General features: G+C 40.6%; 2 protein-coding genes across 5 annotated transcripts in view; both read right to left on the bottom strand.

The window, feature by feature from the left end:
• dock11 (dedicator of cytokinesis 11) overlaps nucleotides 1–9,532 on the bottom strand; it is a 72,244-nt gene extending 62,712 nt beyond the window's left edge. For both annotated transcript variants that reach the window (XM_066680467.1, XM_066680468.1), the window contains exons 1-4: nucleotides 9,365–9,532; nucleotides 1,726–1,842; nucleotides 1,025–1,114; nucleotides 858–940 (exon numbers count right to left, since the gene is read on the bottom strand). In XM_066680467.1, the coding sequence (XP_066536564.1) occupies nucleotides 858–940; nucleotides 1,025–1,114; nucleotides 1,726–1,842; nucleotides 9,365–9,466 (392 nt within the window). In that variant the 5' untranslated portion in view covers nucleotides 9,467–9,532. The remainder of the gene's footprint in view (nucleotides 1–857; nucleotides 941–1,024; nucleotides 1,115–1,725; nucleotides 1,843–9,364) is intronic.
• A 2,971-nt stretch (nucleotides 9,533–12,503) lies between these two features.
• Nucleotides 12,504–27,167, bottom strand: ntn4 (netrin 4). 3 transcript variants are annotated; one of them, XM_066681424.1, is made up of 11 exons: nucleotides 25,974–26,061; nucleotides 24,849–24,937; nucleotides 22,044–22,519; nucleotides 21,580–21,849; nucleotides 19,047–19,173; nucleotides 18,582–18,767; nucleotides 16,216–16,405; nucleotides 15,996–16,063; nucleotides 15,759–15,827; nucleotides 14,543–14,716; nucleotides 12,504–13,468 (listed from the first exon to the last, which is right to left on the bottom strand). In XM_066681424.1, the coding sequence occupies exons 2-11, from the start codon at nucleotides 24,907–24,909 to the stop codon at nucleotides 13,335–13,337; spliced, it is 1,755 nt and encodes a 584-aa protein (XP_066537521.1). In that variant the 5' UTR covers nucleotides 24,910–24,937; nucleotides 25,974–26,061; the 3' UTR covers nucleotides 12,504–13,334. The 3 variants fall into 3 exon arrangements, with proteins under 3 accessions (XP_066537521.1, XP_066537522.1, XP_066537520.1); XM_066681425.1 differs by lacking the exons at nucleotides 24,849–24,937; nucleotides 25,974–26,061 and adding an exon at nucleotides 27,051–27,167; XM_066681423.1 differs by lacking the exon at nucleotides 25,974–26,061 and having other exon boundaries at nucleotides 24,849–25,241.
• Between the last annotated feature and the right edge of the window lie 238 nt (nucleotides 27,168–27,405).

Here is a 27,405-nt window from a genome sequence, read left to right as displayed (position 1 = left end):
ACTTCCTCATCAATCACACACTGAGAAACTTTTTTTGTTTTCCACATTAGCATATTACATCCTCCATCCAGTATCTGTAAGCGCTTATCCAATTCAGGGTCACTGTGGGTCCAGAGCCTACCTGGAATCATTGGGCACAAGGCAGAAATACACCCTGGAGGGGGCGCCAGTCCTTCACAGGGCAACACACACACACACACATTCACACCTACGGACACTTTTGAGTCGCCAATCAACCTACTGCCTTTGGTATTTGAGTGGTCTCTGAGCAAATGTGAGGCTGCCTTTACTTTTAGGTTCACTGTGGTATTTTCTGGTCAAACAGATTACTGATTTGCTCCATGAAAAAACAATAAAAAAAAGAAACTGAAATGTGAAGGATTCAAAATTTCACTTTGTCAGTAAAAATATAGACCTCTCAAAATTCTGAGCTTAGTTGGAATATATTGTTGCTGTCCAATTAAAACGTAGCTCCCAAAATAGTTGAAGAAAAACCATTCAGAACTCTTAGTGGAAGTCTATGTAAGAAGATTTTATTTCAAGCTATTTTGGAGCATTTCTATTGGTCCATTTATCCATCCATCCATCCATCCATCCATTATCTGTAACCGCTTATCCAATCCACAAAAAAAAAAAAAACAGCAAAAAATGGAGGTACATGTTTTTAACTTGAGAGTAACAATATTCTTCGAATATGAAGGAAAATACAAATGCAACAGTCAGATATCTTAATATTAAAAGGTAAAGAGTAGATAAAAATTGTCAAAATGTATGTAAAAAATAACTTGTAACTGAGCAAAGATATCATATTTTTTTAAATAATTAGATTAAAAAACCCTTTCCCCAGAAAATCTTACCAGGGCAGCATGCGGAAACATCCAGAGTAAGGCTCATAATTGTAGTTGACCACATACCAGCTTGTGTTGTACATCTTGATGCACTGAAAAACAGAAGCAGCATAGGCCAGTTAGAACATCACAGCAAGTGCCGCAGACTAAAAAAAATGCACGAGCAAGTGACCTACCTCCTTGGCAAACAGCCTCTTAGCTTCCTTCTCGGCATTCTGAGGAACTGAAGAGATGGTTGTTCTTCTCTGACGATCAATCTGGGACACCTGCTCACATGAAGGAGAAGCCAGTGTGTATACTTGATACATTACACACAGTATACTTGGTATGTCTGTTTTTATTTAATGATATTACTGTTAACTACATAATTTAAATCAAAATCTTTAATAAAACGCCTGATTAAGGTAATAGCTTTCTTTCATGTTTACATAACTATGTTGATATAACATTAGATATATCTTTTATTGACTAAATCCATGTAAAAGCTCAGTTATAGGAGCAAGTGTGACTTTTCATCCTAACCAAACTATTAAAGCCAGACTGGGTTAATCACCAAACCAAAATACAAAGATATTCGCAAGTCTACAGACAGCGCTTGGACTCTTACTGAACAGTCTGCAGATATAGACTAGGGGTTGGTGATATGGCCCTAAAACAATTGCAATAATTTTTGGTTCATGGTGATATGTCAAAACATGAGAAATATTTGACTAATTTCAAGAACATATTATTGCAACAAGATTAATGCTAAACTTTTATTTTAATGTAAACATAAAAGATTCAAACATTCAGTAGAAAAAAACTGTAAATTGACTTAAATTGACTTTATTATGCACATTGTATTTTATTATACATAAAACTATTTTAGTGACCTCACCGAGACATCATCAGCAGGCCACAGCAGCAGGTCTCTCTGAGGATCACTGTGGATCTGGGCTTTCCTCTGGAACACCACATTTTCATAGTCTAGTGGTTCAATGATCTTGGTTTGTTCCTTTAAACAATCAGACACAAAGATTAGAACACAGACACAAGGAGATCACAGAACTAATTCAAATTTAATGTGTCCAATGTTTGTTCTACCGTTAAGTTGCTTGTAGCTTAAAGGATGTACAGTATAATGGAAAAAAATGTGTTCCCTTTTATTCTGACAGTAACATCTGCTGGCAAACCAAATATGAAAACTATATAAAAAGTTACTTAGTAATGAAATTTCTTTAAAGCAAGGACCCTGGCCCATGAAATATTTTGACTGACCAGAAACTTGCCATAACACCAAGTCTTTATCCAGTGAGAGATCAGACATATTATATTATATTATATGTATTTTAGAAGCACAGTATAATGTATTGTGATAAAATTTAAAAATCTTACTTGAAATCTACCTTGTCCCTGAAATACCACATAAATTGTCCAGGCATTATTGTGACATTAAAATAATTAATTGAATATTAAAAGGTATTAATCCCCAATCTTATTTTCTCTACGCTTCAACTGGTCCCAGATAGGCTTGCACCAAGCAATTACATGGAAATGAATGTCATTAAATTCACTACGTCACATAGAAAGTGGATTTAAAAAATAAATTTAAAAGAATAATAATAATAATGGTGGTGCAGCAGGTAGTGTCGCAGTCACACAGCTCCAGGGGCCTGGAGGTTGTGGGTTCGATTCCTGCTCCGGGTGACTTGTCTGTGAGGAGTTGGTGTGTTCTCCCCGTGTCCGCATGGGTTTCCTCCGGGTGCTCCGGTTTCCTCCCACAGTCCAAAAAAAAAATAAAAATAAAAAAACCACACGTTAGTAGGTGGATTGGTGACTCAAAAGTGTCTGTAGGTGTGTGTGTGTGTGTGTGTGTTGCCCTGTGAAAGACTGGCGCCCCCTCCAGGGTGTATTCCCGCCTTGCGCACAATGATTTCAGGTAGGCTCTGGACCCACTGCGACCCTGAATTGGATAAGTGCTTAAAGAAAATGAATGAATGAATAATAATAATAATATTTAAAAGAAATGCAAAAAAAATAATAATTACATTTTTCATAGCTTTGCAGCATTTTTCATTTTGTTTTGTTTTTTACTAAATATGTTAGGGTATGGGATGTAGCTCACTCCTCCACAGTTTATTATAATAAATACAAATCTGGCCCATACACCAATCAGCCATACTTCATTGTTTCTGCATTCACTGTACATTTGATAGACTCTATTTACCACATACATTCTTTAGAAAAAAGGTACTATAAAAGGTTCTTTGAGGGATGCCACAGAAGAGCCACTTTTGGTTACATAAAGGAACATGTTTGTGTAAGAGGTGTGTGAGGGTGAAGAACCGTTTAAAAGTTTTAAACATTGTATCAAGTCTTTTCGCAACCTTTATAAGAATGGTATTTTTTTGTAGTTTCACTCAGCTATCTGGAGATTTTAATTGCCCTCCTCACATTTGTTTCAATATTTCCAAGTTAAGCTTTGTGTTTCTTTCTCCCGATAATATTTATCTTCCTTCTAAGCATCCATGGGATGACCTATTGTCTCCTGACCCTTTTAAAAAAATCACTTATATCCAAGATTTATTCACATTTCAGCCAATTAGATACACATTCTCTTAATAAAATTAAAAGTGCTTGGGAACAGTTGTGTATAAGTTGGATATGGCCTTTACAGATTTTTGGTGGGACAAAGTTATTCATAAAGTGCGTTCAAATACGCCATGTGCAAGATTACAACTTATACAATTTAAGGTATTACATAGAACCCATCGATCTAAAACTCAGTTATCCAGGTTCTATCCTAATGTGCTTAAGGATCAGTGGGATAAGTGCCTCACCTTGTAATTTAAGCCACATGTATTTTTTCTTTCCTGCTGTATGAAAGTTTTGGTCTGACTGTTTTGAGACAATGACAAAGGTTTTAGATTTGAATGTTAAGATGACTCCCTCTGTAGCAATATTTGGCTTTTCCATTGATTTACCACTCACTGGCGCTCATCCGGGTATTCTGGTATTCACGTCTCTGTTGGCGAGACAGCGTATTTTATTATTATTAAGATACTAAAGATACTATTCATTTTATTATTATTAATAACAATATTATATTTCATTCATTCATTGTCTGTAACCGCTTATCCAGTGGGAGCATACCTCCTAAAAACCATTATAATCATACACACGATAAGAAATATGCCAAACCATTAGAGCTTCACATAGAGCCCACCCCACTCTCTTCCAACCAACAGCCTCACAATTTCTATTTTTCCAATCCTAAAGCTACACCCTAAGTTTGCTGTGACCGTTTATGATCCCATGAGTACCCAAACCACCCACTGCATCACTAGCTCTTCACAGGGGTCATCAGGTAGGCACCTCCCCTCATCAGTATTTCACTAAATTAAGTCCATGACACCTCCAGAACGCTCAAAGGTGAAGTCTGGCATTCCAGACTCATTCCCCTCCAAGCTAGCTTTACAGTCCTACCTTACCCTTAAATATCATTCATTCATTGTCTGTAAGTGCTTATCCGGTTCAGGGTCGCTGCCCTTAAGTATCAACAACCGTAAATTATGATTATTATAAAAACACAATGAAAAAAAGAATTTCTCTCTTCAGGCATTGTTTGGGTGATGGCTCATTCTCGGTGCTGCAGCGACACTGACATGGTGTTTGGGTGTTAATGTGTTGTCCTAATACAAGTAGATAAAGGCAGACAGCAGTATTCCTGGACTTTTTACACACTCACTCTCCACACTATTACACATGCCTAATCTGTTGGTCCTCCATGTAAATGTTAAATCTGAGCTCACAAAAAGCACATATAAGTGGAGGTGAAAAAATGGACAACGAGTGTAGAAACAAGAAGGTAATGATGGAGTTATGGCTGATCGGTGTATATTAAGCAGCTTAGTCGTAAAACACACAACTAATGGATTCCAGTAAATGGAATGCATCAGCTGGGGCATTTCCAGTTACCTCTCATCAAATTAGAGGTTTATTAACGAATTTCAGTTGATTGTTTTGGGTCTCCTGGCAACTGCCTTTTGCAAATCACTCTGTGTCTTTTATTGAACTGTACTATGTACATTAAATTAGAATGACAATTAGAAGAAGAAGGCAGTACGTTGTTAGGTATCTTTGACCTTTATTACATAAAAACAAATACAACATGGGAACAGGGAGTTCACAGCATGGAAGTGTGAATTAGACCATGTTAATCAGCCCTCACAGGACAATACTGTATTGTTGTTTTGTCAAGTTTTAATGGAGGTTTATCAGAGACCAGAAGAGTAATGAAAACATTGGTATCTATAATTTTGGAGGAAAAAAAAGCATATACACACAGAACTACAAATACAGCACACTATAACGAATGTACAACACACCACAGTTCTAAACTAACTGTGCTTGCTTCCAGTAGAAACTAGCAGAAGGTGACTTTAGGTTTAGGGATTGACTAATACAGAAATGGTCTGATTCCAGCATCATGTACATTGGACATTCTTTCGTTTATTCATGCTCCATGTCAAAATGGCCACTAAATTGAAGTATGTTCAGTGTGCGAACATCATCCCGTTCTAACTGTAATATCAGAAATCAGTATTTCATATTAATGTCTAATGTTTATTTTTGCTCTTTACTGTGGCTTTAACACTTTAAACCTTCCACTCATAAAACAAAACATCACAGACACAAACTTGTTCCAAAAGGTTTAACTGATATGTTCTCCTTCAAATAGACACTAGCATTAAAAATAAACCAAAACAATAACCATAAACAACTCAAATACACCTTTGTTGGCTTTCAATTATCTTTATGTGCATCAAAAAAGACCAAATGAGATATTCCTGAGGGTATTAGACAGGCTTAGATTGGGGATGTGGAGCCAACACACACACTATAAAATATGACAACCAAGTCACATATTTAGCACTTTGCTTAAGTCAATAAACAAAGCATAAAAGTAGCCATTATGATTTTGTGCTGCTCCTTACATTTTCTAATAATTTCCCACACCCCCACTGAGTATCTCCATAACGGCACATGACCCATGAGCAAAGGTGGGGTGGAACCATGTGAAACAGACATGACCAGAGCAGAAACATGAGAAAACAGAGCCAAAACATGAGCAAATATATCAGAAAACTGATCAAATCTGAGAGGAGACAGATGAGAACCCTGCTAAAACAGAGCTTCTGTGTGCCTCGCTTGACACTGTGCGAGCTATGGGTGAGCTGAGTTTGATCAGGGACACAGGTCTTTCTGAACAGCGCTGTTTGAGCCGGATAATGATGCTGTGTTGTTTGTTGCAGACATTTCATGACCCTCAGGTAACTGTATAAACTTGAGGAAATAAGGGAAAACATGTCCACCATAACAGCTGTGCAAGACCTGGCAGGCCACCAAAACAACCCCCACATTATAATGTACTTAAAGCTTTTGTTTTTGAGAGACAGGACAAAATAATCTGCAATATCATGTCAGAATTTGAAAAAAAGGCATAACATAAGATAAAAAATACAAAATTATGCACTAGAACAAGAAAAATTTGAGATTAGGTGAAATATAACCGCTACCCACAAGAATTACTCAAAAGCTTCCCTGTAACTATTTGCAAGCATTGAAACCAATAGGTAATTTTATTGTTCAAATGATGCACTTCGAAGAAAAAAAATCTCTGATAAAAATGAGATATGAGATTCAAGAGAAATAAAAGAGGGATGAAAATAAAATTGCAGGCAAAGATTAATATTTGTATCCTGGAAAAGGTACAGTGTATGAATTCTCTAGAGAACTCTACAAAAACCCAAAGGCAGACACATGAGATTACGAAGGTCTTTTGCACAGAACAAATACTGTATCTGACAGCAACAGAAGGCTTAAGTAGAAGCATACTTCCATCCAAGCTCTTTTTGATGTCGGTATTATTCTGATATTGTTGTGCATGGTTATTAAGATCCGTTTTTTCCTAAAATATTGCCCACCAATTTTTGTTTGCAAAACGTAAATAGAAATGAAGTGGTGTCTAAGATCAACACAGCTTACAGGTAGCTCACTGCTTATAACCACTGAGGTTCAACAGGCCCATGGCAACCTGATACTACTCTCAGACAAGTGTGAGGGTGTTATAATCAATCCCTTAAACTCGCCATCCAGCCACAGATATTTTCCAATTTACTCCTACACATAAGGTGTAGTCTAGTCCAGGCATCATGTGCCCTAAAAGCAGATGCATGTCCACTTTGATTCCTGAGCTATACACCCACATCAATACCCTCTCATACCTCTCACACATACATGTCAAATATACTCACAAATAACAAAACAGCTTCCTGTCATGCGTCACAATCATGTGCAAAGGGGAAGCCAAAAAACCACAGCCAAGCCAGGCGTCTAACACGGGTCAAATTACAGAAACTTACTGGCTTCTCTTCTGGCTGAACTCTATAACTGTCTGAGCACCAGCCTGCGCAGCCTGTGCTTTTATTCTGATCTAGGACCAGCTTCAATAACCACATCTCATGCTTAACCTCTGTAGCACAAATCACCACACTGGCAGAGGTGACCACAACTGGAAACTCCTTTTCCATCCCTTTCTGCAAGAAAATAAAAAGCAGTGAAATCACAGAACGCCAAACCACAAGCTGAGAGAAACGGAAGTGCTAGCTAGCAAGAGACCACTCAGAACTTGTAGGGCGTTGGCACTGCATTAGCTATGTGAGCTTCTTGTACTTCCGCTTCCACAGAGACGATGAACTGAAATGTACTAAGCACCTTAAATTCATGACCAGGTTGTAAACACTCAGTGCAGTAAAAGCAACCACGATGGTGACAAAACAAAACCTTGGGTACGACTCAAGAGTAAAAAAAATACAAGCGGTTCTCCAGATGTTGGACTTTCCTCTGCTTCAACACAAATGTAGGAGGCCCAGAGTTACAGCTGATGTGGATTAGGCCACTGTGTACAAACACACTCAGTAGCAGCTAGGCTAAACCATCATGGCCTTATTCTGAACCCTTACTTTCACTTTGACAGAACTTTTTATGGCCTTACATTATGGGATATCTGTCGAAACACAGCAGAAAAGAAAACATTTCACATAGTGTGTTGGTTAACATTATTTTAGACTTCAATATTCAGTCAAGCTAACTCTGTACTGGTATTTATAGGTGAAACATTTGTTTTGGTGTTACACAGAAGCATCTTCCAGTGTTTTTAAAAGGGTAATATTTATCGGGTTCTCATCAGAATGAACCTTTAACACAGAACCATGAGTATATTGAAGAACCCCTGAGGAACCTTTCTTTAATGTGGATGCCAGTTAACCCTGGGACATGTGCAGCATAAACCAAATATAACGTATTTCTAAAATAAATATTTTAATAAATTCTGTATATCCTACAATAAAAATCACATCTGTTACAGAAGATACCCAACAGTGGGTGAAACTGTGTTAAATTATAGTTTAAAATGTTAAAAACGTAGGAGTAGCCCGGCTGTACTTGAAGTTTTACTTAATGAAACTAGGGCTAAAAAGCAAGACACAGCATGTTGTTATGGTGACTTTTAGCATTAGTTTCCATGACTAAGGTTAAGGTAATGTAGTATTCACACATTCACCATGGCACACAAAACGTGGTTTATTATACACAGCCGCAAACGCCATCAAGTCAAAAAGTCCAAGCTGAAAAGACACAGCTGAAGATGAGGACAGAGAATAAATGGCGTATTGAAGAAAAGCAGAAGTCACAGGAAGTCGGCAGAACAGCCCGAGGGGGGGCTTCACCCCGACTACTGTTCCCAGCTGGCTTTGAATAAGAATAAATTCCTAACCACGTTTGCTCTGGATTTAAGTAAACCTTGCAGTCTGCAGCCATTTTGCCTCTCAGACCTTTCTCTCTGCACCGTTAGCTAACATCGTAAAAAGACTAAAAGCACCAAGGACCTCTCCAGAGCATTTCCACTGAGCTCATTCATCATTTATGAATAAGGGCACATCCTCCAATCCACTCTCCGAGTAGAGCCACGGCCTGCAGTGACACAGAGCAGACCGAACCAAGCACAAATCAGTTCTGCTGAAACAGAAGAGGAGAGGACGGAACCAAAGCGTGTTCAGAGGGAGAAGCACACACACACGAGTATTTCTGCACACAAAGGAAAGCAGCCACTGCAACATGCTCCATGTGGTCCTCTACTATTGAGGCTAGCCTGGTCTCTAAGCTTTGGAGAACGACTAAAAGCCTCTAATGCTACATTAAATCTTCATGACCCGATTACATCGCCCCAAGACTCTGAAATTAAAATAACGCCACTGAAGGGTTTTCTCTCTGCAGCATCAGTTGACTTTGCTTACAGACTGACTGACTACCGGGTGACTCAAGAGCAAAACTGGACAAAGTAAAACGTATTTCGAAAACGCCTGGTTTGATTAAATACGTGTAGGACACAAACAGGAACTCGCAGGCATAAAACTACACCGCCGTAAGGTTATTCTCCAGTGAACCGTTAAAGAGTGAACGCTCTCGTTACTAACCACAATCGTGGAGGAGCGGACCGCCTCCGAGACGCTCTGTCTTAGCTCCGCCGCCGTGCCCGGTTTACTCAGCCTCTTAGTGAATTTCCGCACTTCAGTCATGTTTCTGTGCTATTTCCTTCTTTTCACACTGCGGAGTAGAACTTCATTTCGAGTGTGAAATGTGAAAAAGACATGCCGCTTAGGTCCAGGTGTGAGTATGACAGATGTGGGGACTCACACTCACTCTCTCACACACAGAGCCCCTCCCTCCTCATAGCGCTCCACCCATCTCACCGGGGTTGCCAGACATACGAAAAAGCGCCAACATTAAATAAACAAATAAATGACCGTTATGACGGTTAATTGGTCACTCGTTGTGTGTCAGTTTTATGAAACATGGTTTACAAAGGAACAACTCAGCTTACTTTCTACAACATTTTTAAAAACCGTATCTGTCCTTTTACAACGTGGGAATATGTTATGATGACTACAGCAGCAGAAAAGAGAGAATGAAGCTCAGAACATACGAATAATGAGAACATATTACACAGATAATCTTTACCTCATATTTATGATATACTACAAAATAATTGTTTAATTATTTCATAAATATTTGAACATATCTTTATTAAAATTAAAGATATGTTCAAATATTTATGAAATAATTAAACAATTATTAAAACTTTACAAAAAATTATGAGTTAGTATCTTATTTTTGTGGCGCAGCAGGTAGTGTCGCAGTCACACAGCTCCAGGGGCCTGGAGGTTGTGGGTTCGATTCCTGCTCCAGGTGACTGTCTGTGAGGACTGTGGTGTGTTCTCCCTGTGTCTGCGTGGGTGTGTTCTCCCTGTGTCCGCGTGGGTTTCCTCCCACAGTCCAAAAACACACGTTGGTAGGTGGACTGGTGACTCAAAAGTGTCTGTAGGTGTGTGTCTGTGTTGCCCTGTGAAGGACTGGCGCCCCCTCCAGGGTGTAATCCTGCCTTGCGCCCAATGATTCCAGGTAGGCTCTGGACCCACCGCGACCCTGAACTGGATAAGTGTTACAGATGAATGAATCTTATTTTTATTGAGAAAGTATCTTGTGCTGTTTGTACTTGGCAGCAGGGCAAACATCTATTTAGCACTTCAGACTTTGATGCTTTTCCACTGCATGGTACATACTCAATTCAACTAGGTTCTACTCAGGTTGTTTTTATTTTTTATTTTTTGCTTTTCCATTAGGCATTTTTGTACCTGAGACTAATTATAGGCCCTGCTCATTCACAGCTCCATGCAAACAGGGTAGGGTCTACATGTAATGTGGAAATCTTGCAAAGCCCTTATTGGACTGATAGACTTATCCATCACCACAAAATGCAGGCCTCAATCACAGTAAAATCTCCAAGCTAGGGTAGAAATCACATTTATTTTATCTGACTCACAACAGCAGCTTGTAAAATCACACCATGGCCTTTTGAAGAAGCATTCGTTGTATCGGTGGCTGATGAAAGACTTCAGCAAGAGCTGGGCAGAGCAACAAAAATCTACACTGGTCTGTCTGAACTGATGCAGGGAGCTGTTTCTGTGACATCACTTACAGGTTTTTGAGGACCACTGCACTAAAGTTTACAAGTGTATTGGACTGAAATCGTATACAATACCTCTAAGTCATTATGAGATACGGTCCATCATTGTAACAAATACTACGTGACTTCCATTTTGTTCAAGTTGTCAATGAGCTTCTATTGTTAAGAGTAACATACACAACGCTGTGAATCAGCGGAATCGGATTTGTGGAACTTACGTTCTGTACAAGTGTGGCGTCATTGAACCGGGGAATGCTGCTTGAGTTTTATTTCCTGGTCTTGTGTCGACATCTTTTGGTCTCATTTGGTAGTACAACAGACCCTGGGGATCAGAGGATTCATTTTCGTTCACTGAACAAAGAAAACGAATACAGAACATGCAGAAAGGTTTCTTTTATTCATAAACATTTATTTACACAAATATAAAATGTATAAATGTATACTGAATGTGTCACATCACAACAGTTGGCTTTGGGAATGACAAGCACTTTATTCCTTTCCAAAACTGAGTAAAGGGCCTTTGATATTAAAGTAACATCTGAATACTATTGATATCAATAATTATACTTTTAAAAACCAAAAATAATCAGAAAAAATCAGAGATAATATCCGATTTTTTAAATTGTTTAAATTAAAGTGAACACAAAATAAAGTTTAATGAAATTTATGTTCTTAATGCATGCCTGGGTTAAAATAAAAATGTAATTAGCAAATATATAAAAAATGTAAGCAGCAGCTGTTTTCCCAGTCACGTTCAATAATCTAATTTTTAATATCGTTCACTTCTAAAGACACGTTGTAAGAGGTGGCTATATAATATACACTGATATTGACCATAGTGTTTATAGTATAAGTCTCAGAAGGTCATCGAATAGAGGGCTATAATAAATCATCTCCACAAGGGGGAGCTACTGGCACTGATTGGTTTGCATCAGTAAAAGAAGAAACTGCTTCAGAGCTGCAATACTTGAAGTGAAGGACTTTTTGTAAAACTATAACATTACGTACAGAATAAACTAACTGAATGTCTTATGAGCTTCAAATAAGTGTGCTTAAGCCACAGCGGCAGCACGTGCTATTAAAAAAAAATAGTTTACTAAACTGAATACACTTGACTGTTTGCTTGATGCTGATAAAACACCACAGCACTAGTCCTTTACTATTAGACTCATTTCAACACAGTGGTTTCTATCAAGTTATTTAACTCTCATAGACAGCATCTCTTCATTACTCACGTAACTAAACAAATATCCAGGTTCTGGGTCTTATTCTATAATATTCATATAGTGTTGGGCAGACTTTTCCTCTCCAATTCTGCTTTACTGTAGATGTCATCATAATTCCACAGTCAAGAAGTTTTAATTAAGCACTTTCAAAGTCTTACCTTTTCAATAAGCATGGTGCTTGTATAAAATTATAATTACAATAAATACATTAAAGGACTGGCGCCCCCTCCAGGGTGTATTCCCGCCTTGCGCCCAATGATTCCAGGTAGGCTCTGGACCCACCGCGACCCTGAACTGGATAAGCGCTTACAGATAATGAATGAATGAATGAATAAATACATTAGCGTATATACACACTAAACATTTTTATTTTCCTACAAATCAATGGATTGTGAGCCAATGTGAAGAATACATATTTTTCCAGATATTCTGATTTTATGGATTTGTTCAATCAACAGCACACTTGATTTAACATGAAGTATTTATTAACTAGAAAAAAGAGACATTGAATCATAACTTCAGTACTGAACCTGGATGGATTTGGAGGTTAAAGCAACACATTCACAAAGAGAATATCATTTCTCACTGTTATAATATTGTTTTTACTATCAAGGTGTTTGTTTTTATTTTATTACTCTGAATAGCTTTTTAAATCTCATTTTCTCAGATGCCTGAAGTGTTTGCACAGCACTGTATACTATACATACTGTTCCTTAAACATTCAGGATGAGTGCAAATATATATGCATTAATTTATTTAGAGAGCAATATTCTCAGAAAATATCTTTTGAATACATCTATATATAAATACACACAAACTGTATATTATGTACACAAAGCTACCAAGGAATACAAAAATATCACAAGCATTATATAATGTTATATACAAACAAAACAAATGGATATACATTCTGTACACTATAGGAACCTGCTCTGGCTTTCTATATCTCGTTCATTTACACATGTACACTGTACAATCACAACAAGTTTTAGCTGATAACTGGCTGTGCTCAGAAGTCGTTAACTCACAAGCTTGAATCCAGTATCCAGTCCTGGTCTTTTTAATCACTGGTAAGGAACTAAACATATTGGCCACATTAAGACAGACCTATCAGTGACTACAAAACCCAGGACTGAATTCATGGTCTGGATTTGAATACCTCTGTTTTATAACTCATCTTAAGGATTCTTTCTCTCAGTTGCACTTAGCATGGAGCTGAAGTACTTTGCGGCTGAGACTGGCTCTCCATGGCTTCACTAAACTCTTTGTGCCGATGAGAAGATGACCATTCCTTACATCCTTGTGCCCAGCAACAAGGTACTCCTTCCCTACAAGCAAGAGAGGTACAAATAGCTCAGCAGACCATTTTAGTTACAGTACAATCATTTTAGCTCACTTGAAAAACATACTGTCACTCTCCAAAAATGGAAGGTAAATAGATTTATATCTAAGTGAGGTAACTGTTTAATAAATACATTTAATAATTCATTCATCTTCTGTAACTGCTTCATTCAGATCAGGTTCACGGCTGTCTGGAGCCCACTCGGTGCAAGGTGCAAGAATCACTAGGTGCAAGGCAAGAACAGGGCACCAGTTCATTACAGGGCATCAGACACTTACACCACCCATGGGCAATTTCGTACCAATCAACATGCATTTCCAGATATTGGAAAGAAAATACAGCACTCAAGGCAAACCCACAGAGACAAGGGAAGTACACACCAAACGCCTCACTGACAGTGACCACACACAGAACCAAAGGAAATTGGAAACGTGTGGCAGGGACACTTTGTTTAAATACAAATAAACCATTTGACAGCGCAGAGGAGAGTGAAATTATATTATTGGTTAATGTTATTTTTGCACTCCAAAGTATCAAAATGTTTTTAAAACTAGAAATACTTGTTTGGGGCGGCACGGTGGTGCAGCAGGTAGTGTCGCAGTCACACAGCTCCAGGGACCTGGAGGTTGTGGGTTCAATTCCCGCTCTGGGTGACTGTCTGTGAGGAGTTGGTATGTTCTCCCCGTGTCTGCGTGGGTTTCCTCCGGGTGCTCCGGTTTCCTCCCACAGTCCAAAAACACACGTTAGTAGGTGGATTGGCGACTCAAAAGTGTGTGTGTGTGTGTGTGTTGCCCTGTGAAGGACTGGCGCCCCCTCCAGGGTGTATTCCTGCCTTGCGCCCAATGATTCCAGGTAGGCTCTGGACCCACCGCGACCCTGAACTGGATAAGCAGTTACAGATAATGAATGAAATACTTGTTTGATTTTATGATATTACCTCATTTATTATTAACATAATTTACGAACACTTACAAACACTTTTCTTAGCAGTCCTAAGAGTTGTACACAACACTTTATGCTGTCATGTTACCTATCATTTTGTGTGTATTCTTGTGCTTACCTGGGTACAGTACAGGACAAGTACAGCCTCGTGAGGTCCAGGACTCTGGAAACAGGGTCAGAGCTCCTTGCATGTGTCTGAGGATGGAGCTGCTCCACAGCACTTTCAGAACCTTCACATCCACCTCAGCATGAGAGCCCTTATCGTGTGCTGCTAAAACTCTCACCTTCAGAGCTTCACACAGAGAAGCCAAAGACGTAATTTAACTAAAACTTTTCTTATTATACATACACATTAAATATGCACTTACTTTCAAATCAGTTTTGAACAAGTTTACCTTTAGCCAAAAAGTTTTGTTCCTAAGTTTTACAATGTACAAAAACACCGGTAAATGTCGGTCTTTTAGCTGTGCCACATAATTTAATAATCTTCAAAATCACCGATGTTTTGCTGATCTTTAATAGTTAGAATAAAGCCTCTGTCATTGTTTCCACAGGCTCAGCACTGCCGAAACGGCATTATGTAACTTATGGAGGACGGCAGGAAATCAACCCCACTCCCTCCCCTACCCGTTGATGTACAGTGCTGTAAATATGAATTACATTAGCACGGGCCTCGGTAGAATAAAACCCAAATCTTAACTAGTGTTCTTTTAAAGGCCAAAGTGTTGTAATCAACACTGGCTTCCTGAATCTATTTGGGATTGTTTTAGAGCCCTACAATAGTGACATGCCCTCAGTCTTTGTGTAAATCTGTAATTCTCCATTTCTAATGTACATCTTCTTCACAGTTCCAACAAGGAACTGCAACGCATCATACTGAGCAGAAGAAAGTTATATTGTAATGCAGAATGTGTCAAAGCATACCCAGTAAACATTTAGCCGTTGATTCAACGTTGAAATAAAGTAATGACTGCCGTCTAATCAACGTTCTCTTAAGGTAGAAAATAAAAGTTGAAAAGACGTCCAAACACAGACATTGAAAAGACGACTATTAGACGGATTTTGGACGTCCATTGACGTTATTAATTGGTCCTGAAATAAATTACTTGTATAAAACGCATTTTGGACGTCCACTGACGTTATCGATTGGTCACCACTTAACTAACTTATTAAGATGGATTTTGGACGTCCATTGACGTTTAAAATATGTCCTTGACAGACAGACTACTTTTAGACATATTTTTAACGTCCAGGGACGTTCCTTGTTTACTGGGTAAGAGTGTTTGAATGTGTAGGACTCAGAGTTAGAGTCAGGTGAAAATGCTGGTACTAACCATAGGAATAATTCATATTGCAGAAGAATTTTCTGTTTCCTAGGGACTGCTGTTTACACACACATTTCCCTGCAAGGAGGTAAAAAGCAACAGCAATTATCACATTGGTTGTCAGTTTGTATGCGTTGTCAAGACAATATAAAAACAGACATGACATTTAAGTAGCACATACCTTGTCCTAACAAATCATAAACCATCGGGAAAAAGATAGCACTGTGATTATTTAACACTCCATACCTGGAATGGTCAGGGCAGAAAATAGTTCTTCCACACGAAATAAAGTGTTGTTCTGGTCAACATCTGGCCTGCGTGCAAACAAATTTTATACCCACTCAATTATGAAAAAAACCACAATCACAATTGAATTATTTCAGGTTTATTAAAAGAACTGTATTTCACATATCATAACGTAAATGTCTTTCTGGTGGTAAATAAACACAAACACACACCCACTAACCCGTTCATGCAGTCTCCAGTATAGGGGTCACATTCTCCCGCACAGTGGCAGGGTCTACAGCCATAATGACCGAAGCCCCAGTATCCAGGAAAGCACTGCTCACAAAGTGGACTGGCTACACCTGGCTTACAGATACAGTCACCGCTGCTGGGGTCACAGGTCACAGCACCAACTGGATGGCAAACACAGGCTGGGGGGTGTAAAAGAAAAACGTATAAACATTCATTTCTACAAAAGCCTTCAACAAAGGCAAAGTCTTTTAAAAGGAATTACTTTTCCAGTCCTACATCATCCTAAGACACTTATTTGAAGTTTGCCACTGAGACTGTCACTTGTCTGTACTCCCTGGCTGATCTTAAAAGTCCCTCAGAAGTGGATAAACGAAAAAAGAAACAGTTTCCAAGCGAAGTGAAACAAACATGAATAGTTTTTGACTGATTTGCCAATGACGCGAAAAGACAATGAGATAGAATGTTTAATATAATATGCTCATTCTTCAGGGTTTGTGTCAGTTGTCTGGCAGGAAAACACAAGCATGAGTCAAATTCTTAGCATCTTACAGAGCCTAACTGGCAGTGTTCCTAAGATGAAAGACAGCAGTATTAGTGAGCAATTTCAAATGCATGATTCAAGTGTGATTCAATGTGCGATTTGAAACTCAGGTCAGCGTCCAGGATTATAACAAGATCCCTCATCACAGGTTCATCTGTCCCAACTTGCCTCGTTTATGCTAATTTCTTTTTTTTTTTTTTTTGGATGACTTGCAGCAGCCCACTTCATAGCTTTTCAGTATGGTTTTTAAATGTGCTCAAACTGTAGCAATATGCCATCTGAATGTGGAACACTACACAGCATGGCGTATTAGACCGGCCAATGAGGCAATACACATCTTCCAGAAGATCTTAAACCACATGCACAGAGTTTGAGAGACATGTTAAATCTATTATTTTCAAATCCATTTAGAAGTAGCCAGTGGTCTGACGTGTCAAAAACCGCAAATATGTATAGCCCCTTTGTCTCATTGTTCATATCAAGATTACCTTTGTTGATCATTACCTACATTTATTAATATATTTGAGCTCTTCTAAAATATGGTATAATCATGAATACTATTTTTTAAACAGTGACTTTCTGGTATTTTACTGATAATGAGACTGCACTTGCATCTAATGTTTAATACCTCATTGTCAATACTGTCTGAGGACTGGCTCCAAATGTAAAATGTATCCTTCAGGGCAAAGCAGTTTTCTTTTCAAAGGGAACAGGCTTATTACAGAAATAATGCAAACTGCCCTTGTGTCCAAGACTGGTGTCAAGAAACACAGATATATATATGAGAAGGTAATAAACATGTATTACGCTAAAGAGAATATCCTTAGATGAGCTTCTCAAAGTGCATTAAATTGATTTTAATAAAAACAAAAACGGCTTTACTATATAAGTATTTTCCCTAAACCTGATCCCAACAATACCCTAAATATACATCATCAGAGGCTAGTTAACGATCTGACAACAACTGTATACAACCTGCTTAAAAAAGCAAGATTGTTATACGTATTACATGACATTAAAACAGACTCAGTACCATAAAAGACTTTTGTTTCATGTGTGTGTGATAGACAAATCTAAGTAGATAGAAAGCACAGAAAAAATATTTCAGAAATCTGTCCAGATGAGATTGATGCTTTAGCTATGAAAGAAAGTATCATAAGAGCAGTATGTCAATGCATGTGATGATTAATCTGTCTGCTATCCCCACACACACACACACACACACACACACACACACACACACACACACACACAGCCAAAGACCCTTCAGTACTCTTGTTATCCTGCATGTCTCAGCTCGTCGTAAGAGCCATCAGCATTCCAAGCTGGAATAGAGCTCTGTGCCAAACAGCCCCCTATGTGTGTGTGTGTGTGTGTGAGAGAGAGAGAGAGAGAGAAAGAGAGAATAAATAAGGAAAATGCAGAGATCCTGAACATTGACATCATAAGCCAAACTCCACGAATTAATACTTAAAGATAAACACACATGTACCCGTAAGTGTACGTGAACACACACACACACACACACACATTCGGCACTGAAAGAGTGTGAGAAATGAAAGGGAGATCAGAGAAGGAAGTGAAAAAGAAAATAGGGCAGATTTCCCTTAAACCTTTTAAGCTGCTTTTCAAAATCAGAGATTAGCAGCTTCCAGCAGCTCAGAGATACGCAGGCACACACTGCCTTTACCAAGTGGAGCTGTTCATGTAAATTCTACATATGAAGACTGCCATTAATCACATTAAAGTCAACCAATTATACAAGTAAAACTGTATGTGTGTGTATGTGTATAGAGGGGTCAGTTCTGCCTTACATATGCAGGAGTCCGGAGCAGTCACTGGTTTGTGTGGATGTCTGTAGAAACCCTTCTGGCACAGCTGACAGTGCCGTCCCTCTGTGTGGTGCAGACAGTGACACACACCTCCAGAGCGCTGACCAGAGCGAAGCCACACACTCTCGTCAAAGTGACAGCTCTCTGCATGATCGTTACACTTGCACTCTATGAAGCATACGCAGACATTCCACACACACACACACACACACACACAAGTGAGATATACAGCAGTTATCCATAGTTAAATATTGAAAAATCAGACATTGTTAAAATATCACAAAAAAACAACAGTATGGAAGAAAGAAAACAGGATACAGTATATAGTGGTTAGCTTTAGTGTGTTGTTGAAAAACAGGTGATTGGTACAATAATAAGGAAACTTGACAAGCAAATAAAGAAAAAAATATAGAAAAAAACAGAAAAGAAAGAGATTTAGTAACTCACTAGCACACTGGTGGGCTTCTCCAGTCAGGCCATTGGCTGGTTTCCAGGGGCGGTCATTATAAAGAGGGTCACATCTCTCACAGTGGTCACCTGCTGTGTGATGTCGACACACACATTTGCCATTCACCTAAGAAGCAAGGACAGCTTAAAATCACCTCTCATTTTCCAACAAATCTACAAAGAATTCTCCTTATGTTCATGAGGAAAATATTTAATATTTAAACTTTTAAACAGTAGCTTTATCCAGCGACTAGTGAATGAATAACTCAGTAAATACCTGGGCTTTATTCTCACTGACATTTTGCAACTAAGTGCCCTTAAGGTGTTACTTTATTTTCCTTCAAGCAAGAACCAAACCGACTCAAGGTTGTTATTTGATTGGCAGTTAAATAACCCAGAATATAAATATCTTCTATAACAGCAACAACAAAAAGGACTTAGCTATTAAACATCTATAATAATTTTATGCATGTGTCCAGAGGCCGGAACTAACTTTTTTTTTATTTTATTTTTTTTTTTTTACATTTGAACTTAAACACCTCCACCGACGAGCACAGCCACTGCTCACAAGATTTTGAACTCCATATATTTTCACAGGCTCACTACTGAAACGTCTGCATGAATTAGGGTGTGTGTCATGTTAATAATATGTAAATGAGGCATGGGCAGGCTGGGGCTTGCTTAAATCTCAGCTAGTGTAGGGGTCGGTATTTCCAATAAAACATATTGAGTCACAGCTTTTACATTACATTTAACATGTTCGTGTCCATGGCTCTGTTGTGATGATTTGTCCAGAGAAGTCTATATTTAACAGGATACATGGACTGAAGATGGAAGCAGGAAAACAGCGAAGAAACAGAACAACTTATGGTGCTTTTGCACTGCATGGAACCGACACGTGACCTCCAGCCAAATCTGGTTCTGGTCCCTGGAACCAGGCACTTTTTTAGTCCCTGCTCGCATACAGTTCCAACTACCCACCAAAATCTCTGAAGTTACAGCAGTTTTCACATTTTTATCCAGAAATCTTGCAGCAAAACTCCTGTAGCAAAAATCTCCAGCAAAACCCAAATGTGCAACAAGGCAAATTGTGATCTGTGAGAACTGGGGAACAGAGCCTTGTTATGTCCAAAAAAACAAAACCAACACATGAATACACAGAGGTAACAGCGCCTAACTTTACTGAACTTTTTCGAGGTTTTCAATGTACGCAGTTTCCATTAGAGATGGGGTTTTGCAACATCGCTGGCTCCATTTCGTGAGGGAGCTGCGCTACCAGCTAAAAGTGAGTCGTGCCGATCCCATGCAAAGACAGGTGAGGGAAAGCACAACAATACCTGTCTGTGGAGTTTGGTGTATTCTCCCTGTGTGCGCATGGGTTTCCGAGTGCTTCAGCTTCTTCCCACAGTCCGAAATGACACGTTGGTAAGTGGATTGGTGACTCAAAAGTGTCCATAGGTGTAAGCGAGTGAGTGAGTGAGAGTGTGTGTCGCCCTTGTGCCCAGTGATTCTGGGTAGGCTCTGGACCCACCATCCATATCTGGATGCCTACAATGTCAGTGTGTATTCATTCAAGTGCGTGTCTTTGTAATGAAGCTGGCATGGGGTGTGTGTTTTGTCTGCACTCTAAAAGATCAAATAGTTAGACCCTCCCTTGGTAAAGTGCTTTTACATGTGTATCAGTAATTGCCGTTAATGTCTGATTACAGGAGACAAACAACAAGACAGTGGCCTCATCTGTTTTTCTCTCAACTTTCTCCTCTGCATTTTGCCTCCACCATCCCTCCCTCTTTCCCTCCTTCCTGTCTGACTTTCCTATCTGTTGTCTAATCTCAGCCCTGCTATCAAGAGTTTGGGTTTACAGTAATGTCTCCACAGAGAGGGGGCATGCTGTATATACACTTACACTGCTCACTGATTATATAATCCACAGTACAAGAGATAAAGTGGGGGGAAAACAATGGGAGAATGTGAGGGAGTGAAACAAATGGTAGCCAACAGGCCAAGCATAAAAAATTTGATTGTAGTCCAGAAAGCACTTTCTCATTAAAAACAGGTTAGTCATTCATGAGTAAGCACCTAAAATGGCCTTATACCGCACTTACATTTATTTTGCATGGAGCAGGTTGCGTAATGTGTTAAGGCTTTGTTTAAAACAAAAACATGTTCATGTAATAACTATCATTATAACAGATTACTATACGTTATTATACATTTTTGGCAAATAATTTTACAGACAGATCAGTGCTATTAGGGCACCAAGCAGGAATTGTAGTGTTTGTAAACGATCAATCTCTCTCACATCTGGTGGTTATCTCACATCCAAACGTCGTCTAAATTTACCCGGTCATAAATCAGGTCAAGCAAATACCGTGTGTCAAAAATCCATCCGGTCCCTTTGTTTGAGAGAGTATGATACTTGCCAATGTTTAAATGATAAGTCCATTATGTGCACTTGGAACACAGCAGAAGGTATGTACCAATGATTTAATACTGCACCAAATACACACCCACACACACTCTCACTACTCACCATGTGCTGGCTACGGTGCCCTGTTGTGTGGTAGCCACCGGTAGGCACACACTGGTCAGAATGGCCATGGCAGAGGCAGGCTCCCTTAAGAATTAAGTCGTAGATAGCGTAGGGGGCAGTGGGCTGACTGGCATTGTAATCTTTAAGCTGACACGGGCAGGGCTGGGGCTGCAGTAGACGTACTCGCAGGTTGGTAATACCCAGCTTGTCACGAGCTTCAGAGTCATAAGGCTGTAGAGTGTCCCAGGGTGAGAGAGCGCGGTAAATGACCTGGAGATACACACCCACACATGATTGGAGAAGACAACCCGTGTGCAGATTAACTGATGTGATTATATATTCCGCAGTTTTTAAACAGCCATATCCTACTTTTTTTGTATAAATGCAGTGTGAGTGCTTTGTTATATTGTAATACTGTGATAATGCAATGCAAAACTGTGAGGAATAGATGCATAGACTCCTACCTCTCCACCACTGCAGGGCTGTGCTGAAGAGTATTTCTCTGTGCACCTATTGCTGTCCTTCACCCCGAACTCTCCACTGCAGTTTTGTGCATAGAGAAGCAGCATGCTCCATGTCTGGCCAAAGTCCCGTGAACGCTCCAGCATCATGACAGCAGGCCGTGGTGAGCGGAAGATTAGGATCAGGTGAGTGAAGTAAAATTCCACCTCCATGTCCAGCTGCAGGATCTCAGTGACCATGCCTTGGGCAGACTGCCACCAGGTGCGCGGATGTCTGAAGGACGAGTCTGTCATGGCGCTGGGTGGATGAGCCTGCTCCGTAGCTGTGGCGTCACACACGCTACACTTCGGCACACAGCTGGTTTTGTCATAGTAGCAGAAATGCTCAGGTGAGCTGGAGCCACACTGGGTGTCGGTACGCAGGTGCCTCCCCACGGCCAGGTTTCCCATACGAGGATTACACACTCGATTCTCACAGCCTGATACACACACGGACACACCAGAATAACCATTACTATAACATACTCATTGTTATTGTCTGTAACTGCTTATCCGGTTCAGGGTCGCGGTGGGTTACTGGAATTCAGTGAAGCTGCTCTGTGACAACATCAGTTGTAAAAAGCGCTATCCAAATAAATTTGACTTGACTCACACATACGGATACATTCACATAGCCAACATGTGTTTCTGGACCATTAGAGGAAATAAGAACCTCTGGAGGAAACACATGCAGACACAGGGAGAACACCCCACACTTCTAAAGGGGAGTCATCATAGTGCAGTTTCTGCTGTGCAAAGCCTTGAGTAGCAGCGACAGAGGCACTCTTCACCCTATGACAGCTCATTCATTCATTATCTTTAACCACTTATACAGTTCAGGGTTGCGTTGGGTCCGGATCATACCCGGAATCATGGAGCGCAAGGCAGTAATACACCCTGGAGGGGGCGCCAGTCCTTCACAGGGCACCTACACACTCACACCTACAGACACTTTTGAGTTGCCAATCCACCTACCAACGTGTGTTTGTGGACTGTGGGAGGAAACCCACGCAGACACAGGGAGAACACACCACACTCCTCACAGACAGTAAACCGGAGGAAACCCACGCAGACACAGGGAGAACACACCACACTCCTCACAGACAGTCACCCGGAGGAAACTCACGCAGACACAGAGAGAACACACCACACTCCTCACAGACAGTCACCCAGAGGAAACCCACACAGACACAGGGAGAACACACCAAACTCCTCACAGACAGTCACCCGGAGGAAACCCACGCAGACACAGGGAGAACACACCACACTCCTCACAGACAGTCACCCGGAGGAAACCCACACAGACACAGGGAGAACACACCACACTCCTCACAGACAGTCACCCAGAGGAAACCCACACAGACACAGGGAGAACACACCAAACTCCTCACAGACAGTCAGCCGGAGGAAACCCACGCAGACACAGGGAGAACACACCACACTCCTCACAGACAGTCACCCAGAGGAAACCCACACAGACACAGGGAGAGCACACCACACTCCTCACAGACAGTCACCCAGAGGAAACCCACACAGACACAGGGAGAACACACCAAACTCCTCACAGACAGTCACCCGGAGGAAACCCACGCAGACACAGGGAGAACACACCACACTCCTCACAGACAGTCACCCGGAGGAAACCCACACAGACACAGGGAGAACACACCACACTCCTCACAGACAGTCACCCAGAGGAAACCCACACAGACACAGGGAGAACACACCAAACTCCTCACAGACAGTCAGCCGGAGGAAACCCACGCAGACACAGGGAGAACACACCACACTCCTCACAGACAGTCACCCAGAGGAAACCCACACAGACACAGGGAGAGCACACCAAACTCCTCACAGACAATCACCCGGAGGAAACCCACGCAGACACAGGGAGAACACACCACACTCCTCACAGACAGTCACCCGGAGGAAACCCACACAGACACAGGGAGAACACACCACACTCCTCACAGACAGTCACCCGGAGGAAACCCACGCAGACACAGGGAGAACACACCACACTCCTCACAGACAGACACCCAGAGGAAACCCACACAGACACAGGGAGAACACACCAAACTCCTCACAGACAGTCACCCGGAGGAAACCCACGCAGACACAGGGAGAACACACCACACTCCTCACAGACAGTCACCCAGAGGAAACCCACACAGACACAGGGAGAACACACCAAACTCCTCACAGACAGTCACCCGGAGGAAACCCACGCAGACACAGGGAGAACACCATGCCGCATCTATTACAGCTCAGTGGACCATCAAAATGATTCTAAAACTGTAATTAGAAGGTTCCTTTAAATTTTCAAATTAGAAGTTTTTAATCAACATATTTGCTAGATCACGGACAGTATTTCTGTGCTATAATACCCATAAAAGCAGCAGTGTTCCTGTTTGTTTGTCTACTTTTTTTAAATCACCAGGTGCAGTCGTACAGTACATTTGTATTTGAGTATAACACAGGAAATATCTTATAAAACACTCAATATCCGGTTTCCATATATAATTTACCAAGGAAAAAAATTATATATATATATTACAAAAAATATAAAAATACATACATATTTTATAACATTTAAAATGATTTCATGTGAAAGAACAATTAACTTCCTGTTTGTTTTTAATACCGTTTTTTTTTTTTTTTTGCAGTTTGCACATGGTCCCGCTGTGTTAAGCTGTGTGTGTTAAGTTGTTCTCGGTTTTCATCGCACCTGCGTCTCGCATGAGCTCACTTCAGACACAAAACACTGACCTGAGCGCACGAGGTGAGGTCCACCGCACATGAGCAATATCAACACGGTCCATCTGTCCATTCTTCCCGCGTCAGAGTCAAAGCAAGACCTGTCCTTTAAAATAAAACAAAAAAACACAGTCCTCGCGTCCAAAACAAGGGGCGGCGGACGCACTCACGCGGCGAGTAGCAGCACGAGCTGCAGAGCGCGAGGCCGCCAGGTGCAGCTCATTTCGAGCACAAACTCACACGAGCCTTTCACCTGCGCACACACCACAGCAGCCATGAACACTTCTGTTTACGGCCCCACTCTCACTCCCTCTATTTCCGCCTCTCTCTCCTTTACTGATTCCATGTCCTTACTCTGTTCCTCTTCTCTTGGTTTCTGTTTCTCTCTCACACTCCCTCTCCCCAAGTCCCGCTTCTTCTTTTTCTCTGTTCCCTTCTGCACACCCCCGGCCAGCCGCCCCTTCTCCCGCTGAAATCTTCTGGAACCTTGCCACGCCCCCCTGTCCAGAGTGTTTTTTGACCCAGGACTCTCTCAAGACGAGACGTACTGTGTCCCAAGAGACAGGGCATACTTCATGCCTGAAGAACCATTACCCACTTGATATTTAACCTATCTTTACATACCACTTGTAATAAAATGTTTTACACTGACGTAAAGTTACTATATTAGAAATAGAGGTGCCTCTTAATACATTAGAATATCATCAAAAAGTTAATTTATTTCAGTAATTCAATTCAAAAAGTGAAACTCATTATGTAGATTCATTACAAACAGAGTGTTTATTTCTAATAATGTCGCCCAGTAAACATTTAGCCGTTGATTCGTCGTTGAAATAACGTAATGACTGCCGTCTAATCAACGTTCTCTTAAGGTTGAAAATGAAAGTTGAAAAGACGTCCAAATACAGACATTGAAAAGACGACTATTAGACGTATTTTGGACGTCCACTGAGGTTATGGATTGGTCACCGCTTAACTAACTTATTAAGATGGATTTTGGACGTCCATTGATGTTTAAAATATGTCCTTGATGGACAGACTACTTTTAGACCTATTTTGAACGTCCAGGGACGTTCCTTGTTTACTGGACGATGATTATTCTTACAGCCAATGAAAACCCAACCATCATTATCTCACCTGCAGATGTTTCCTAAGCTTTTAAAATGGTCTCTTAGTCTGTTTCAGTAGAGTACACCATCATGGGGAAGACTGCTGATTTGACAGATGTCCAGAGGCCAGTCACACACACCCTCCTGCTGTATCCAAACATATTAATGGAAAGTTGAGTGGAAGGAAAGGTGTGGTAGAAAAAGGTGCAAAAGAAACAGGGATAACCACTGCCTTGAAAGGATTGTCAAGAAAAGGCCATTCAAAAAGGAGTGGACTGCTGCTGGAGTCAGTGCTTCAAGAGCCACCACACACAGACGTATCCAGGACATCGGCTACAACCGTCACATTCCTTGTGTCAGGCCACTCATGACCCAGAGACAACACCAGAAGCGTCTCACCTGGGCCGAGGAGAAAAAGGACTGGACTGTTGCTCAGTGTCCAAAGTCTTGTTTTCAGATGAAAGTCAAATTTGCGTTTCATTTGGAAATCAAGGTCCCAGAGTCTGAGGAAGAGTGGAGAGGGGCACAATCCAAGCTGCTTGATGGAGATGAAGATTTCATTGTCCAGCAGGACCTGGCTCCTGTCCACACCAAAAGTACCAATACCTGGTTTAATAACCACAGTAGTGCAAGGCGGGAATACACCCTGGAGGCCAGTCCTTCACAGGGCAACACAGACACACACACATTCACTCACACCTATGAACACTTTTGAGTCGCCAATCCACCTAACAACGTGTTTTTTGGACTGTGGGACAGCGACAAAATAACAGAACCGTTAGATATAAAACAGCTCATGAAACTAGCTTTTAACTCACTCACTCAGTCACGTTTAGGAAAACAATCGCTATTAAATATGGGTGTAATGAAAGTGTGTTGCAGTGAGAATGTGTTGAAGCTAATCAGAATGTTTTTAGTCTTTCCTTTTGGTTGGTTCCTGTAAAAGTGAGGGGTGTTGTCGTGGGTTCGGTGGGTGGACACTGCCCATGCTGGTCATTATTTGTTGGATGAATGGGACCATTTAGGTTGGAGGGAAGACAGAGATGAAGCTACAAATATTTAGACAAGTCTAGCTGGGGAATACCCTTCAAGATTAAACACTCACTTGGAGGGGAGTTCCAGTTCATATTGAGGAAAGAAGCTGACATTTCATTCCCCTGATGTTCTGCTCAGGTCAGGTGTTCAGGTGCAGACTACAGCAGATCCTCCAACAGATCTCCCATAGTCTTCACAAACCTGAGAAGACATGATGAGAAAACATTGCTGGCCATTCCATTCATTCCATTTATCCAAACAAGTATCCATCATGTGTCACTCTGATTGTTCAAGTCAAAAGTTTGTTTCTTAAGGGGAAAAGGTGGAAAAGGAAAGAACAGGCTTGTACTAATCTTCATATTTGTGACATTTTTTTTCTATTGAACTACCAGTTATGCCATTATATTATGACTGCCATTGATAAA

Source organism: Hoplias malabaricus, chromosome 9 (assembly GCF_029633855.1).
Source record: "Hoplias malabaricus isolate fHopMal1 chromosome 9, fHopMal1.hap1, whole genome shotgun sequence".
Taxonomy (NCBI): domain Eukaryota; kingdom Metazoa; phylum Chordata; class Actinopteri; order Characiformes; family Erythrinidae; genus Hoplias; species Hoplias malabaricus.
The sequence above is the reverse complement of the archived record's forward strand: the minus strand, read 5'-3'. Positions and strand labels throughout refer to the sequence as shown.

Coding starts and splice junctions, on each gene's coding strand:
- ntn4 (XM_066681424.1), bottom strand. CDS start 24,909: ATGGACAGATGGACCGTGTTGATATTGCTCATGTGCGGTGGACCTCAC. Junction 22,520..24,848: donor ACCTCACCTCGTGCGCTCAG/GTCAGTGTTTTG, acceptor TGTGTGTATCAG/GCTGTGAGAATCGAGTGTGT. Junction 16,406..18,581: donor TGCTCCGGACTCCTGCATAT/GTAAGGCAGAAC, acceptor TACACCCCCCAG/CCTGTGTTTGCCATCCAGTT.